Source organism: Sciurus carolinensis, chromosome 9 (genome assembly GCF_902686445.1).
Source record: "Sciurus carolinensis chromosome 9, mSciCar1.2, whole genome shotgun sequence".
NCBI classification, from domain to species: Eukaryota; Metazoa; Chordata; class Mammalia; order Rodentia; family Sciuridae; genus Sciurus; species Sciurus carolinensis.
Window position 1 is genome coordinate 138,761,712 of NC_062221.1, and position 15,964 is coordinate 138,777,675.

General features: G+C 41.6%; 1 protein-coding gene across 9 annotated transcripts in view; it reads left to right on the plus strand.

Moving 5' to 3' along the window:
• Pknox1 (PBX/knotted 1 homeobox 1) overlaps positions 1-15,964 on the plus strand; it is a 53,932-nt gene that overhangs the window by 21,442 nt on the left and 16,526 nt on the right. For 6 of the 9 annotated variants that reach the window (XM_047563828.1, XM_047563832.1, XM_047563833.1 and 3 more), the window contains 6 exons: positions 1,466-1,574; positions 4,435-4,562; positions 8,430-8,601; positions 10,509-10,679; positions 14,506-14,605; positions 15,555-15,652. In XM_047563828.1, coding sequence (XP_047419784.1) covers positions 1,524-1,574; positions 4,435-4,562; positions 8,430-8,601; positions 10,509-10,679; positions 14,506-14,605; positions 15,555-15,652 — 720 coding nt within the window. In that variant the 5' untranslated portion in view covers positions 1,466-1,523. Of the gene's footprint in view, positions 1-1,465; positions 1,575-1,633; positions 1,786-4,434; positions 4,563-7,603; positions 8,058-8,429; positions 8,602-10,508; positions 10,680-14,505; positions 14,606-15,554; positions 15,653-15,964 lie in introns of those variants that run through there. The other 3 variants (XM_047563834.1, XM_047563835.1, XM_047563837.1) reach the window with 3 other exon arrangements.

The following is a 15,964-nucleotide window of genomic DNA, read 5'->3' on the forward strand; positions in this document are numbered from 1 at the left end:
TGTGACAAGCCCTGGCCCCTGGTGACGGCCGCAGAACCTTGCTGCTGAAGTTGAGACCAGCAAGCCTTTGGCTAGCTCTGTGGGCTTGGCCTCATTACTTAGCTCCTCAGCAATAAAGTGGACATTATATGAAGAATCCCTCCTGGGGTAGCATGCTCAGGAGGTGACCTGGCTGCAGCATTAGTGGGCAGGACACCTACATTGTCTCATTAAGGCTGCTGCCGATTCCTTCCCTGGCTTGCTTGGCTCGCACTTAGCAAAGTCCCTGAAGTGCTACTGGACTTCCCCTGTGACCTTGGTGGTCTGGCTAGTGCAGGACAAGTGGCATGACTGCCCCTGACTTGCATGTGGCCTTCTTGGCAAGCCCCAGCTCGCCTGACTCTCAGTGGCCACACCGGACCCGTGCTGGTCTTGCCGGCTGGGTTGGACCTGCACTCCTGCGCGGCTCTGCAATGCCTCTCGTAGCCCCGACTGTCCTTCCAACTCATCAGTGTGGAGGTTTTGTGTCACAAGGCAGGTAGCCATCACATACATATTCGTGTTACATGCAGGTATACAGCAGTGCTGTTGTGGCCACCTCTATTCTGTCATTTCATTCCTCATTCACCCATCTCCCTGTTCCCAGTGTATCAGCAGGTCTGGCTTAAATGGCCTTCTCTGGGTGCCTGCGTGACCACATAGTCACTCCCACCTCTCCTCACCCTGTGCTCATGTCTGCTTGCTGTCCCTCCTGTTGTTCTTCCTCTCTGCATCTGTCTATTCCCAGAAGACAGGGTCTCTCAAGGCTAGCTCACTCCTCACTGCACCCCAGGTCTCCTGTGTTAGTTGACCTTTGGTCACTGTGACCAAAATACCTGATTAGAACAACTTAGAGGAGGAAATTTTATTTTGGCTCCCAGTTTCAGAGGTTCAGTCCTTATCTCTGGACTCAAGGTGAGGTAGCATGTCGTGGTGGAAGGACATGGCAGAAGAAAGCAACTCAGGACAGGGCAACCGAGGGGGGGGGGGGCGGAGAGAGAGAATGAATATAAATCCCCCCCAGGGACCTACTTCCTCTAGCCATACTCTACCTGCCTACAGTTATTGCCCAGTTAACCTATCAGTGGATCAGTCCTCTGATTAGGTCAAATCTCTCATAGTCTAATTGTTTCACCTCTGAAAATTCCTGCATTGTCTTACACATGAGTTTTTGGGGGACAACTCACAACTAAGCCATAATCACCCTCAACCCTTGTCTTGGATAGGAGGCATTTGCTAGGTATCGCTGGGTGGTAGGCAAACTTGGTTGATAATACCAGAGCAAAGAGGGCTCAGCAAGTGAAGGAGGGTCCTGGTCATAAAAGGATGTCAGGGTGTGTTTTCTATATAAAAATATGTGTGCTTTAAAAAATTATATAGATGCTGTGGAATAAAGAACATGTTGAATAACTGTTAAACTAATGCACTTCTCCTTTTATTTTCCCAGATACCATTTGCTTCTGTCTCAGGATGATTTGATGTCTTAAATAAAACCCTTGTCCACCATGATGGCCACACAGACTTTGAGTATAGACAGCTATCAAGATGGGCAGCAAGTGAGAGCTTGAGCTTTATTCCGTATTCTAATTACTGCCACTCACTGTTGCACATTCAATTTTAAATACATTATGCATTTATTGTGTATTGGTGTTCAGAAAGATTAGCTATAGAATTATTCAAATTATTTCCCTAAGTGATATCAAGATTGCCAGTAATTTTGGAGTCTCCCCTCATCATATGAATTCTTTGGGAATTTACCTTTTTAAGGTCAGTGTTAATTAGTATTGTGACTTTTAAAGAAAAATTGGATGCTTGCCTAGCATATGTGAAACCCTGGGTTCAATCTCTAGCACTAGAAAAAATAAAATAAAGAGAACCAGATGTGGTGGCATGTACCTGTAATCCAGCCACTAAGGATGCTGAGGCAGAAGGATTGCAAGTTCCAGGCCAGCTTCAGCAACTTAGCAAGGCTCTAAGCAACTTCTTGAGACTCTTGTCTCAAAATATAAAAGGGGCTAGAGATGTGACTCAGTGGCAAAGTGCCCCTGGGTTCAATTCCTGGTACCAAAAAAGAAAACAATTAATTTAAAAAATTCATTTTTAAAAATTAACTTATTTTTATTTGTTTGTTTTTGATGCTGGGGATCAAACCCAGGGTCTTCTGGATATTAGGCAACTGCTGTACCACCAAGGTACAGCCCCAAGTTTTGACAGCCACAGATTCCCTCATTGACAGTCATTCATCTCAGTGCCTTACTGGATCAACTTTTCCCCTAGTTTCATCTCCCCACTTGTAAGTGTGGGCACTGACCCAGTAACCAGCCCTCCTAGCAGAGCTACAGAGCAGACCTGTTTACCTGAAACATGCTGCCACTGGCTTCTTGACTGTCTCCCACTATGGAGGAGTCTGCCTTCCTTGGAACTGCAGTTTGTGTGTTTGTCTATCTGGTGGTGTGTGCTCTGTGACCAGCAAGGGTTGGGGAGGAGAAGGAGCCCAGCCGAGACACAGGCTTTCTCAGGACCCCTCAGAACATCCTAAGTGCCCTGAGTGTTCCACATCCTGCTGGGGTTTGGTCTATTCTCTATCGAAAGATCTGCCCCTGCCATTGCATTCCTGCTAATCAGGGTCTTCCTACAGAGTCAGGAGAGGAAATGGAATGCATCCTCTCAGTGCTCCTGCTCCCGATGAGGATTCCTGAGACTGGGGAGGCTTCTGCAGCTGAGCAAGCCATGCCTCCCTTGCCCTGGTGGCCACTTTTGCATCATTCTTCTTTGGTTCCTGTTGCAGAGACTGTTTTTTGTTACATGTTTTTGCATCTTGCAGGCATCAAGGGAGGGTTATCCTGGGATGTAATCTTGGCCTGAAAGTTGTTAGGTATTTCCACAGCACTTTTTCCCCCTAAAGTGCAAATCTGACAATACGCCTTCTTTCTAACTCCTCCAGTGACTCCCCATGGGTTTTAGGCAAAGTCCAAGCTGCCACAAGCCCACATGGCTTAGTTTCTGTGGCCCCTCAGTCCACACCCCCCTCTGCCAGACACACCTTGGCACCTCTCACCTGCTTGGGGGCTGGCCCTGGCTCTTTCTGGCACTCTTCCCCTCTTACCCCTCTTTGGCTCAGCCTTGCCACCTGCCTCCCATCGTGTGTTCTGTCAGAGAAGTGGAGATGGTCCTCTGACCTGGCCTGGGCTCCCTACTACGTCTTGCTGCTGTGTGTGGTACTCTTTCAATAGTTGAAAGTATCCCCAGGACTTGGAAGGCCTGTCGTGAGCATTATTTTAAACAAACATTTCATTGTTTCTAGTGTAACATAATCATACTTAGTCATTTATCTAAGGTCAAACTCTTAGGTTTCTCTTTTTTCAGTCATTAAAAAGAAAGCACTGAAATAAGTCTTTTAAGGCTTTTTATACTACTGTGAGATTCCCTTCCAGAAGGATTGTATTTGATTGTACTTTAGTTGCTTTTTAAAAAAATTTCTTAAGAGAAAGATAAAAACACATTCTCAAGTATGTAAACTTATCTAAAGGCAGCAAAATGGACATCTAGCTCCTTCCTGGACTGAGAGAAGAGAGCAAAGGGCCAAGGGGAGTCTCTTGGGGTTGGGCATGCCTGGATGCCTTGGAGGGTAGAAGCCTGGCAAGCTCCTCACAGAATTTCCTAAGTCCTGGGTCCTGAAGAAACTAGGACTGAGCAGTCCAGTCTTCTCATGGCTACTTAGAAGTTTACTGCAGCAATTTTGTTGTTTTGTAAAACTGAATTCTTTAACAATTTAAATCAATTTTACCTAAGGGACAAACACATAGATTGTCTAAAGCAATCTTACGTCTTTAAGGCTTTAAGTAAAACACTAGTTTTTACTTCCTAAATGCATGACATTTTATAAACTTGTATTGTGTGTGTGCACATGTGCAGGCATCAAGCATGTGCTCACCACAGAGCTATGCCCCCAGCCCGTGTTAAATTTTTATAGCTTATGTATTCCTGAGGGATAGGGTGGACACGAGAAAATTTAATCCTGTCACAAGTATGTAGCATATTGAACTTGAGTCATTCTTGTGAGAAGAACAGAACTTGCACTATTTGTTTATCCTTCTCATTATTTTATTAAATATGGGGATTTATAGTAAGAAGTTATAGAAGAGTAAGGTTGCAAATGTATGATTACTTCAATGGTACATAGTTAGTATGATTTTTTATATCATAAGCCTTTCATAGATTTTGAAAAATCTCAGTTCTTAGGCACTTTGGAAATTAAGCCTTTATGTTATTCACTTTTAAAGCATGTTAAATAAAAAGGAATTTTGTTGATGGTATTTTTTAGATATAATTTACCAGTCTGAATGCATTCCTGTTTGACAATAGAATACTTAGTAGGAACGTGTTTTTGTATTTACCAAAAATTCTTTTTTATAGATGCAAGTGGTAACGGAGTTAAAAACAGAGCAAGATCCAAACTGCTCTGAACCGGATGCAGAAGGAGTGAGCCCTCCTCCTGTAGAGTCTCAGACCCCAATGGATGCGGACAAGCAGGCCATTTACAGGTAGCACCTGTGTGTGGAGGGTGTGGATTTTCAGAGGACAATGGAGAATACAAACCTGTAAAGTGGAAGACCAGAACTGGTAGCTAGGCAGAGTGGGAGGTACCATCCTGAGGCTGTTACTGCCTGATGGGTGAAAAATTTTCAGTTTAAGATGTTATTTTTTAGAAAGTTTTATAATGTAAGCCATTTTGGTTAACCTTACAAAAAGAAATCTTCAAGCCCAGATGTTTTTGGTATGTCTGTATATACCATATGTTGTTTATCCATTTGTCAATGGATACCTGGGTTGCATCTACCATTTGACTATTGTTTTTTGAGATTTTTGGGTTTTGTGATGCTTCGAGTGGAACCCAGGGCCTTGTACATGCTAGGCAAGTGCTCTACCACTGAGCATATTCCAGCCACTAAACATAAGTGTACAAATACCTATTCAGATCTATGCTGATGTCAATAGAGGCTTTATTCACAATCGTCCAAAACTGGAACCAACTTAAGAGTTTCTTGCCTGATGAATTGATAGACACATAGTAGTGTATCCATACCATGGAATGTTATGCAACTAAAAGGAAGGAGTATGGATATGTGAACAGCTAAGTCAGTCCTAGCTACACTGTGCTGATTCATTGAAGCCTCTGAAGGTCACATATTACATGATTTCATTTGCTCTTGTAAGGATACAACATTGGTGATGATGACCAGGTAGTCAGTCATCTGGGGCTAGGGGCTGGACCAAATGTTCATAACATTTAAAGTAGGTAAAAGCCAGGTGTGGAGGGTCACAAGTTTGAGTCCAGCCTTAGCAACTTTAGCAAGACCCTGTCTCAAAATAAAAAATAAAAAGGACTGGGGATATTACTCAGTGGTAGGGCAAAGGAAGGAAAGAAGGAAGGAAGGAAGGCAGGAAGGAAGGAAGGAGGGAGAAAGAAAAAGAAAAAGAATGTAAGAAGTTTGGAGATAGAAATATGGGTGAAACCTTCAATCCAGGATACCTTCTTAAATAAGCACAAACTCAGAAAACAAAGTAAAATGACTGATAAATTTCATCACCACAAATCAAACTCTGTATGTGACCAAAGATGGCGTAAACAAGTAGTAGATAGGGGCAAATGTGTGTAGCAAAGGGGCAAAGTATTGATTTCCTAAAAGCTCAAAGCAATCAATAAGAAAAAGACAAATAGCCTAAAGTGAAAGTAGGCAGGTCCCTGAAGAGGTCAGTAGATGACTGAATGTGAAATAAATTCAACAGTGAGACACATTTTTTGGCTCACAGGTTAGCCAAAATGAAAAAGATCAGTAACAGTGGTGACAGCCATGTTTGGGGAGATGACAATGCCTTGTAGCCCTTTTTGGAAAGGTAATTAGGGATACTCCTTTTTGGAGAGCATTTGGTCCTTGAATAACTTCTTTTTATGTTAATTACTGACTTTGCTTTTTAAAATTGCAGTGAAGAAAGAATTTATATATTTTTGTGTGGCACTGGGAATTGAACTCATGCCAAGCACACACTCTACCAGTATACCATTTTAATCTTGAAGCGTAAGGTTTGGTAGTGTGAAGTGTATTTGCATTGTTGTGAAACAGATCTTCAAAAATTTTCATCTTTCGGGCTGGGGTTGTGGCTCAGTGGTGGAGCGCTCGCCTAGCATGCATGAGGCCCTGGGTTCAATCCTCAGCACCACATAAAAATAAAATAAAGGTATTCTGTCCACCTGTAACTAAAACAAAGTATTAATAAAAAAAATTTTTTTTTTCATCTTCCAAATCTGAGACTCTACCCATTAAATAACAAATCATCTTTCCCTTGTCTTTGCTTTCAGTCTGGTGATCACCATTCTCCTTTGTTTTTATGAATGTAACTTTTGTAAATAACTTACATGATGCTTGGCTTTTGATGATGCTCATAATAACTTTCACAATGTACATTCAATTCCATTCTAGGCAGCTCTTCTAGCAGATAATTGCAAGTATATATTAAGGCTTACCTACATTGCAGACATTGTCAACTACAAACAACCTAAACAGCCAATAGGCAAGTGACCACACTTGTTGAGGTTTCCTTTTACAGGTTACCATCCATGATTTAAAGAATAACAAGATTTCCGTACACTGACACAGGCAGTCTCTTTTTTAACTTAATTTAAACATTATTATTATTATTGATATTACTTTTTTGCAGGACTAGGAATGAAACCCAGGGCCTTGTTTCACTAGACAAGTACTCTACCACTGAGCTACATGGACAGTCCGTAGACAGTCTCTTAAGCAACGCTGGCTGCATAATTTGTGGGGCTCAGTACAAAAGAAATCACAAGGCTCCTTGTGTTGGTCATCTCTTTGTCGCTGTGACTGTAATACCTGACAAGTACAATTTAGACAGGAAAATTCATTTTGGCTCATAGTTTCAGAGGTTCAGTACATGATGGGCGAACCCATTACTCAGGGCCCAGGTAAGACAGAATATCATGGCGGAAGGTGTGGTGGGAGAGCCCTGCTCCATTCATGGTGGCCAGGAAGCAGAGAGAGGGCAAGAGACCACAGGGAAGATGCGCCCTTCCTGGGCATGCCTGAAGTGATCCAGCCATGCCCTAGCTACCTGTAGTTACCACCCTGTTAGTTCAGTTAAACTAGGATGCACTGATTAGGTTACAACTCTCATAATCTAATCATTTCACCTCGAAATATTTCTCGAAACATTAGCATAGGAGGGTTTTTTTTTTTTTGAGGGGGGTAACACCTCATATCCAAACTATAGCATTCTTTGTTCCAAATCTAAGAGTTTTAATCTGGCACTAGCAGGGCATTGAACTGATGGGGGGCCCTGCACAGCTGTCCATGCCATACACCCTTATAGTCAGTCTTGTGTGTGTAACAGACTTTAGAGAACAAAGCAAGTTTCTAGAACCACGTGAAGGTGCAGTGTACTCTGAAGAAGGGTACACACCAAAATACCAACACCTTTGGGGAAAGCAAGGAAGGAGCACAGTGTGATATTCCAGAGGGTTATGGTTGATCCAGGTGGTCTGAATTTTTTCCAAGAGGTATATATTCAGTTATTATGTAATTAAAAATAAATACCAGAGATACACCACTTTGCACCTGTTAGGCTGACTGTAATTAAAAAGAAAATCAGAAACTAGAAAGTGTTGATGAGAAGGTAGAGAAATTAAAATCCTTGTACTTTGCTGGCATGTATGTAAAAAGGTGCAGCCACTTTAGAAAACTTTGGAAAACAATCTGTCAATTTCTCAGAACATTGAACATAGAGTTCCATTTGATCCAGAAATTTCACTCCCGTGCATATACCCAAGAGAAATGACAGCATGTGTTCCCACAAACACCAATACATGATTGTTCATAGCAGCATTATCCATAATAGTCAAAAGGAAGAAACAACCCAGATGTCCATCAACTGGAAAAACTAAATGTGGTATCACCTTACAATGGGATACTATTCAGCCATGAAGGAATGAAGGACCCATACTTGTTACTACACTGGTAAGTCCTTGAAACATGCTAAGTGACAGTCACCAGAGACCTCATGAGTCCCTTTATGTGTAATGTCTAATTTATGTGAGCTTAGAGATAGAAAGCAGATTTGTGGTGGGCTGGGGCTTGTGGAAATGGAGAGTGACTGCTAGTGGGTATCACAATTCTTTAGGGGATGATGATGTTCTAAAATTGTGGTGATAGTTGCCCAACTCTAGAATATACTAGACCCCACTGAATGGTACCCTTTAAACAGTGACTTGTGTGGCATATGGATTAGAGCTCAACAAAATCACTCTATGAAATTGTGCATCCTGAGTGCCAAAGCATTCTTGTAGAAACGTGGAAAGTATCTGTGTTCTTTGTTCTTTTGTCCCCCAGGCATCCACTGTTTCCATTATTAGCTTTGTTGTTTGAAAAATGCGAGCAGTCCACACAGGGCTCAGAAGGCACAACTTCTGCCAGTTTTGATGTGGACATTGAGAACTTTGTCAGGAAGCAAGAGAAGGAAGGGAAACCCTTCTTTTGTGAAGATCCAGAAACTGACAACTTAGTAAGTAAAGTAACTGCTTTATTTTTGTTTATTTTTCATAATTCAAAATCTGATCATGAAATTTTAAACTTCTCATTGGAACTTCAAGCTGCTTGTAGTTCTGCTAAAGAATTGTGTAACTATGAGGTAGCTTGTCTTCCAATATGTGTAACTTGAATGTCCCCAGGTCTTCCAGTCTAGTTACGTTTCCTTTAACAAGCCAGTGAAGTAATCTGCACCTCTGTCCTAAACGCTTGGGGGCTCAGTGCTCTCCTGAAGGTCCCAAGTCTCCCCAGGGCTGGGGTGTTCCGCAACATGTCTGTGCCCAACTTCTGCTCTTAATCTTGGGTACAGGACTTGGACTGTATCCTTAAGACAACTCTGAGTCTTGAGGCTAATGCTAACTTCCTGCTCCCAGTGCTCCAAAATCAGGGCTTCCTGGACTCTGTAGAGGAAATAAAGAAGTTCTTGTGGCTAAAATCACTGGTACACCCAAAGCCAGCTATTCCTTACAGGACTTGGGTGGTGCTGGCAGTCTTTCTTAGGCACCTGCTCTCTCTGCCCTCTCGCCTTAGCATGCCACATGTTTTCATCCCTTCCAGATTCAGATTGACACAGATCTGGCATCAGGGTACTATTGCTGGGTCACTAATGCCTTCTAGGGCCTTATCAAACCTTAGTCGGGCTCTGAGCATAGAAGGGTCTTTGGAAAACAATTTCTTTCCTGGATAAATTGCCCATTTCTAACTTTCCTAAAAAGTTTTTATTGTATATTTCATCTTTACTATCTAATAATTCTGTAAGTGGGTTATCTGGCTTTGACCCTGCCTGCTCGTCTCTGGAAGGAGACTAATGGTGCATGCCCTTTTGGGTACAGGTCAGAGCTCTCTCTGCTCCTGGGACAGTCATGCAGTCAGTCATCCTTCTGGCATGGTGCAGTGAGTTGGGGGTAGGCATCCTCCACACCTGCCTGGCTGCAGGAACACAGTCCTCCCACTCTGTCTTTAGCACAGGCCCTTGCAGAGTTTGATGCTTGGAAATTATCGGTTTTGATTGATTCTTTCATGCCATGGATACATATGACCTATTTTATATGTTAGCTTACAAGTGGACTTTGGAGTTATCAGGCAGGTAGTGCTAATGAAAACAATTTTATTATTGGCATTAGTGATCTGTTGCTGTGGGGCAGATTACCTCAAAACTTAGTGACTTAATATAAAACTAAAATACTTTTGGAAAAAACCCAAAAGAAAATCTTTGAGATTTAGGGATAGGAAAGCATTCTTAGACTTGACACATGACCCAGAAACATGATCCAGAAAAGATGGATGTATTGGGTGTGAGGGCCCATGCCTGTATTTCTAGTAACTCAGGAGGCTGAGGCAGGAGGATCACAAGTTCAAGGCCAGCCTCAGTACCGTAACCAAGGCCCTAAGCCTTAACTTTATGACACCCTGTCTTAAAATTGAAAAATTTGAAAGTAAAAGGGCTGGGGAGGTGGTTCACTGGCAAAATGCCCTGGGTTCAGTCCATAGTACCTAAAAAAGAAAAAAGAAAATCAAGAACCACGAGTCCAGATTTGTCCCTACTTATAGATATAGAAATAGAGTGAGGGTAAGAAACCCCCTGGGCCATGGAGTGATCCAGTGGCTGGTGAAACAACCCAGCTGTCTTCAGGCAGAGCTTCACTGCCAGCACAGCCTCCCTGAGGCTGGTGCCAGGCTCCCATGTTCCCCATACACCACGCACGGCCAAAGCGCAGGTTGGTAGTGCTGTGGCAGTGCAGCTGTTTATGTGCCTTCTGATGGAATTCCACTTCTCTTGCTTTCTCTGAGGAGGTTTCTGACAAACTAGGAACCAGTATGATAATGATGACTATACTACTACCTTTTTCTCATCTAAAAGTTTTCATTTTCTCTTGTTTCTAGATGGTAAAAGCAATCCAGGTCTTGCGTATTCATCTTCTTGAACTGGAAAAAGTTAATGAACTCTGCAAAGATTTCTGTAGTCGGTACATTGCTTGTCTGAAGACGAAAATGAACAGTGAGACTCTGTTGAGTGGAGAGCCTGGAAGCCCGTACTCCCCTGTGCAGTCCCAGGTACTTGCCTTTGGTGTCCACCTCACTTTTGGGGGTCACTGTGACTTTGGCATTGACCTAAGACCAACAACCCTTTCAGATTGCTGGGGCTGCCTCAGTGACTGTCCTGCTTGAAGTACCCTCTAGGTCTCTAAACCTGAGCTAGCTTGGTAGTAAATTCAGGCCAGAGGTGAAATCTTCCTAGACTTCATGCAGGGAATGGCTGAGTCCTCAGTCTTTTTTTTGGCTTCTGCTAACACCACCCCATGTTTATGGAGAGTAGAGTACCATTCATTTCTTTTTTTATTGGGGAAAAACACACACATTTTTAAAAATTGAATAACGTATGCATAAATTTTACCATCTTAACCATTTTGTTCATGTAACCATTTTTAAATGCACATTTAGTGGTTTAGTTCATTCACATTGCTGTGCATCCTTCACTGTCATCCCTCTTCAGAACTCTCATTTGCCACCCAAGCTCTGTCCTAATTAAACACTGACTCCCTCTCCTCCGTCCCAGCCCCGGCAGCCACCAGCCTACACTTTGTCTCCTTGGCCTTCTCTGGGGACCTTGTATAAGTAGAATCAGGTAGTATTTGTCCTTTGTGCCTGGCTCACTTCACTTAGCATAATGCCCTTAAGGTTTTTGTGATGAAGCAGTGCTCCCTTTTAGCCATTCTAATGATGTGCAATGGTGGTTCACTGGGGTTTTTATTTTCATGTTTCTGCTGACTAACAATGTTGATTTTTGTGCATATCCAGCTTCTGTTTATCATCTTTGGTAAAATGTCTGTTTGTGTCTTCTGCCTATTTTCTGATTTGATTTTCTTTAAATTGCTAAGTTTTGAGAGTTCTTGTCTATTCTAGATACTAGTCCTTTTTTTGATATATGATTTGCAAATACATTTTCCAAGTCGATAGCTAAGTATCTTCCCATCCTCTTAACATGTCTTTTGCAGAAGCATTTTTTAATTTTGATGAAGTTTAATTTTTCAGCACTTTTATGGTTTGTGCTTTGGGTATCAAGTCTAAGACCTTTGCCTATCTTTAGGTCCCAAAGATTTTGTCTTTCATTTTTTTTTTTCTCCTGAATGTTTTATAGTCTTATATTTTACATTTAAATTCATTATCAGTTTTTTTTTTTTTTTTTTTTTTTATGCAGTGCTGGGGATCGAACCCAGGGCCTTGTGCGTGCAAGGCAAGCACTCTACCAACTGAGCTATCTCCCCAGCCCTCATTCTCAGTTTTGAGTTAGCTTGTGCAGAAAGTGTGAGGTTTCATTGAGGTTTTCTTTTTGTCTGTGATGTCTGTCTGCACCAGCACCTTTGGTGCTATTCTACTTCCACTGAATTGCTTTTGTACCTTTGTCAAAAATCAGTTGGGCCTGTTGGGGGCCTGTCTCCTGTGTTTTCTGCTCTGCTCCATTGATCTGTGTGTCTACTACATAGTTTTGATTGCTATAGTATATTAGTAAATCTCCAAATTGAGTAGATGCTTTCCTTCCACTTCTTGTTTCTTTTCAAAATTGTTTTAACTGCTCTGGTTCCTTTACCTTTCCACATAAATTTTAGAATGATTTTGTCTAGGTCTAGTTTCGAAAAATCCTACTGGAATTTTGATAGGAATTTCATTTAATCTGTATGTTGATTTGGGGAGAATTGACATCTTTACTGTGTTGAATCTTCCAACCCATAAATACGGTTATGTCTCTCCATTTATTTACGTCTTCTAGGGTCTTTTTTTCCATCAGTATTTTATAGTTTTCAAAATATTTGTCCTATACATGTGTTTTTAGAGTTACATCTAAGCATTTCATCTTCTGAGTGATCATGAATAGGTTATATTTTTAGTTTTTGTGTCCGTGTATTTGTTGTTAGTTTACAGAAATATAGTTCATTTTTGTATGTTTATGCTGTGTCCTGTGACCTTGCTGAACTCATTTATTAGTTCTGGGAGTTTTGTTTTGGTAGGATATTTGGATTTTATTCCTGCTAAGCCATGTGGTACACCAGTAGGGACAGTTCTGTATGCTTCTGTTCTAACCTTATGTCTTTTACTTCCTGTTCTTGTGTTATTGCATTAACTGGACCATTCAGCACCGTCTTTGAGAGTATGGAGATCAGACTCCCCAGCCTTGCTCCAACCTTAGGGAACCTTTCAGCCCCCACCTTGCTTGTATTGGTATTTTAAGACGCTCTTATCTGGTGAGGACACTCCCCTCTATTACTGTTTTTCTTAGAGTTTCCTCCCCCTCCCCCAGACTGGGGATTGAATCTAGAGGTGTTTAACCACTGAGCCACATCCCAGCCCTTTTTTTTATTTTTTATTTTGAGACAGGGTCTTGCTAAGTTTCTTAAGGTCTCAGTAAGTTGCTGAGAATGTCTCCAGCTTGTGATCCTCTTGCCTCAGCTTCCCAAGTTGCTGGGATTACAGGAATGTACTGCCTTACCTGGCATTCTGAATGTTTTTATTATGTTGAATTTTGTCGGGTGCTTTCTCTGCACCAGTTTATATGATCATATGATTTTCCTTCTTGGTCTTGTTGGGAGATTACATGGATTGGTTTTTCTAATATCAAATGTCTTGCATTCCAGGAATAAACTCCACTTGGTCATGGCACATAATTATTTATATATGTGCCTAAATTGTGTTTGTTAATATTTTGTCAAGTATTTTTGTATTCATAAGGGATATTGGATTGAATTTTGGTTTCTGAACTGTCTTTGTTTTTGGTGTCAGGATAATACAAGATTCATAAAATGGATCGGGGAGTGTTTTTGGCTCTTGTTTTCTGGAAGAGATTGTAGTAGGTGTGGATTCTTCTTCAGGTATTTGATAGTTAGAAGTTCCTATTGAAAATGCACAAACCTGTAGAGTTCTTTTCTGAGAGTTTTAAATTACAACTCCAGTTTCCTTAACAGGGCAGGGCTGCTCAGAAGGTTCCATCTATGCTGAATGAGCTGGGGTGGCTGAGTTTTGGGATGCTCATCTGCCTCACCTTGCGCCAGACCTGGGTTGAGGTTGTGTTCACTTCTTCTGACCTTTGGTGTCTGCAGGATCTGTAGTGATCCCATGATTGGGAATCTGGGTCTCCCCTCCCTCTTCCCCTACCCCTTCTCTCCTTCTCCCTCTCTCTTTTTGTGTCTTACTGGGGGTTTGTTTTGTTCTTTTCAATAAACAAGCATTTTGTTTGTTTCTTTTTTTTTTTTTTTTTTTGCTTTTCTATTTCCAATTTCATTGATTTCTGCTTTGATCTTTATTATTTCCTTTCTTCTTGTTTTAGGTTCATTTTGTTCCTCTTTTTCTGGGATCTTAAGGTGGGAGCTTGGGTTATTGATTCTAATGGCTTAACTTCTATTATGACCAAATTAGTGTGTCAAACTTTAAGGGAACCTACCAGTCACTTCCAGTTACCTCCCAGTCTGTGGTATGATCTGTATTGTGCATCCTGTCCTGTCCTGACCAGGAGGCTTTAGTTTGTGGAAATCTCAGTTATCTGAGCAAGCTCTAAGGAGAAAGGTGTGTGATTAGGTAGCAGGGTTTTCCTGGTCACCTCCTGGGCTTTACAGCACATGGAATGTGAGAGTGAGACACATGGTAATCTTTTAGAAACCACATTGCCACCTAACATTTCAACCTTGGTTGTTGTATATTAAATAGTCAGTTTGCCTCTCTTGGTTTCCTATATGTGATGCTTGCTTTCTGAAAGCTTGGCCTCTGACTCTGCTCTAGACCCAAGTCTCCCTTTCCTTTCCTGTGATATCATCAGGCTGCTTACTTTGAGGTTTTAACATGGGTTTTCCGTTTTCTAATAATTCCTACAATGTGCATGTTCTAATTTCAGCAGATTCAAAGTGCCATCACAGGCACGCTCAGCCCACAGGGAATTGTGGTGCCTGCCTCTGCCCTGCAACAGGGGAACGTGACCATGGCAACAGTGGCAGGTATGGCTGTGGGAAAGGGGTGCTTTCTACAGGAGCTTTTGCAGAAAACAGGTCTACTGTATTAGAATGAGTATAAAAATACAACTTTTTAAATGTTTAATTTTTTTCTTGATTTCACAGTATTTTAACTAATACTGATATAATAGTTCCCGATATAATAGTGCTAAAATATAGAGCTTCTTGAATGTGTGTTTCTTGTTAATTCTCCACAAATATATTATGCACAATGTGTTTTCCTACCAAAAGTGTATTGGAACGGAAAAAGTTTTTATATCAGAGTTGGAAATATATAGCAAAAACCAATTATGATTTCCAGATTAGATAGTTCTTAATTGTGTTTGTAGCAGCACCTGGAAAATACTAAGTTGTATCATGAATTGATGACAATCAAGTGAAAATACAGCTTAATCTCAGTATTATTTGTATAACAAAAGCACTATAGGAGGTCGCAGATTCCAGTGTTCCCATATGTGAAGAACATCATAAAGATAAAACATCATGACAACAAAACAGGGCATGTAGGAAGAAGGTGCAGTGTATACTAAACACTTCATGCCACCTTGATGGTGAAATCTCAGGAGCAGAGGTAGAATGAAAATGTGTATTATTCAGCACCTTTGGCCAAATCCCTAATGTGTGCTAATTATAGGAAAGAGCAGAAAGCCAAACAAGCAGAAGGAAAGGGCGTGCCAAGCTGCTAATCAGCCGGTGGCTTCCAGCGCATGGAACTCCAAGGAGCCTGAGCATGGCCGGTTCAGCAGATTCCTTTGATAATTTACAGTGAAAGGTCAACTTGCAAAGTATTCTTGATCATTTGAAATGATTAAAACCTTATCCAACTAAAGATTTGATTCCATAAGTTATAGTCCATAAATATATCAGGAAGAATGTTTAAAGTCATCAAGACTTAAAAGTAGCTTAATTTATAAATTTTCTTCTCCCTTTTGAGGAGGCACAGTGTACCAGCCTGTCACAGTTGTGACTCCGCAAGGCCAAGTAGTCACACAGGCATTGTCACCCGGGACGATTAGGATCCAGAACTCCCAGGTGTGTATGCCATCTTCTGGAGGGTTTGGGGGTAAGTGCTGCCCGTGTGCGCCAGCACAGTACAGCAGGCTGAGCTAGCCCTTCTGCGTGAACATCCTCTGTCTCCTGAAGCTGTCTCCGGTTGATGGAAATGTCAGTGTTGGTTTCTTCTCATTCCTCCTCTCCCTATGTAGAAAATTTGTAAAAGCTCAGTAAAATATAAAGAAGCAGGAAAGTCATTCATGCCCCCAGGAGCAACCCACTGCCCACTGCTGAGGCTGGCTTGTGTGCAGGCTCACTTTGCATATCTATTTGGAATTTGAGGTCCAGTAG